This window comes from Pteropus vampyrus, unplaced genomic scaffold, assembly GCF_000151845.1.
Source record: "Pteropus vampyrus isolate Shadow unplaced genomic scaffold, Pvam_2.0 Scaffold239, whole genome shotgun sequence".
In the NCBI taxonomy this organism is placed as follows: Eukaryota; Metazoa; Chordata; class Mammalia; order Chiroptera; family Pteropodidae; genus Pteropus; species Pteropus vampyrus.
The window spans coordinates 662,359-663,913 of record NW_011889020.1 but is presented as its reverse complement, the minus strand read 5'-3'; the positions used below and the strand labels follow the sequence as shown (position 1 = coordinate 663,913).

The 1,555-nt window shown below is 68.1% G+C and overlaps 1 protein-coding gene across 1 annotated transcript in view; it reads right to left on the bottom strand.

Moving 5' to 3' along the window:
* The window catches only part of BIRC7 (baculoviral IAP repeat containing 7), a 4,316-nt gene that overhangs the window by 1,639 nt on the left and 1,122 nt on the right, over nt 1–1,555 (bottom strand). The window contains exon 4 of the mRNA XM_011374137.1: nt 122–289. Within this exon, the coding sequence (XP_011372439.1) occupies nt 122–289 (168 nt within the window). The remainder of the gene's footprint in view (nt 1–121; nt 290–1,555) is intronic.

Below are 1,555 nucleotides of genomic sequence, written 5' to 3'. Positions count from 1 at the left end.
TCTGCCCTGGGTCGGTGGGGGAGGCGGGCTGGGGACACACGGAAGTGTCCAGCATCACCCACCTCGCCCACCCCAGGGTGCGGAAGAGCTGGCCCCGCCCCCAGGTGGGTCCTACCCTCACCTGGCTCCCTGGCGCCCTCTGACTGGGTCTCTCCTCTGTGCGTGGGCAGCTCAGGGCCTGGGGGGCCGGCAGCTGTGGGCAGTCGGGAGTAGATTTGAGACCTAGGCCCCCGGGGGAAGGTGCGGCTGGGCGCAGAGGCAGGGCTGGCCAGGGAGAGATCCAACCCGTCTGGGGAGGGCAGGACCGGCCCATGCTCCCTGCCACTGTTTATCCCACAGTGCACTCCAGGGGGGCCCTGCCCGTCCAGCACTCCTGCAGCGGCCATGCACGCTGTGTGCCTGCCAGTGCTGCGGGGCCGTGGGGGGCTGTGTGCCGGACACTGTGGGGTGTGGGGGACTGTGTGCCAGGCACTATGGGAACGTGGGAGGCTGTGCCCAGAAATGATGAGCAGGAGCAAGGTGGCAGGTGGGTCGTGTCCACAGAGTGGGGGTGCCTCTGCCCCCGCCACCCAGCCCTGTCCTGCAGCAGGCTGGGACCAGCTGCGATGCAGGTATAATAGCTGGCAGCAGCCAACGGCACTGCCCCTGGGTCCACCTGAGGTGCGTCGAGAGCTCAGCCCGCACTGCTGGGCACTGGCTCCACTCAGGCCGCTCCTGGCCAGCCCTGGCATCTGCAAGGCAGCGTGACGGGGGCTGGACCAAGGGCAGGGAGGAGCCTGGGCCTGGGGGTCATGGGAGAGGGACTGATGGCCTGCCGCTGTGGCCAGTCACCAGGGCCACCTCAATACGAGAGGCCTTTGAGGCCATCAGGGCCTCTCTGCCAGTGTCTGAGGGGGCCATGCTCTTGGAGGGGCCGCCGCTCAGAGAAAGTAGTACATGGTCAGCAAAGCCACCAGGATGGAGCCCCCGCAGATGCCAAGAGCTGCTCCCAGCATCCCACGGACCCTGTGTAACCCCAGACGGACTTGGCGCCGTCCCCACCTGATAACTCAGGGCCTGCGGCTCAGTTACCTGCTCTGGAGTTGGATAGAAGAGGTGGGATCTGGGCCCTGGAGCCCCGGGGGCCTCTCGGCCTCCTGCCCCACAAGCCCCAGGCTTGGAGAGCAGAGCTCAGCACAGCTGGCTCTGCCGTGGGCTTGTGACTGCAGCCAGGTCGGCTCCTGGGCTGTGGCTGGTGGCCACCCCAGCAGACGCCACCTGGTGCGCAGAGCCTCTCCCCACCATGCTCCCATCACCCACCCCAGGGCTGGCCATGCCCGCATGGCAGGGGACAGCTTTGGCCTCCCCTGGAGCCCTGGACACACATGTGGTGCCAGGCAGGGCCCGTGAAGCAAGCCCAGGCAGCACCCTCACAGCAGCCCCTCTGCCCGCTCGCCCTGTGATCCAGCATCAGACACGCAAGGCCTGGGCCACAGTGCAGGCTGCAGAAGCCCGAGGGGCAGAGCACGACCCACAGGCCACGAGCCATGCTCACCAGTGGGGGCCGCGGGGCTGG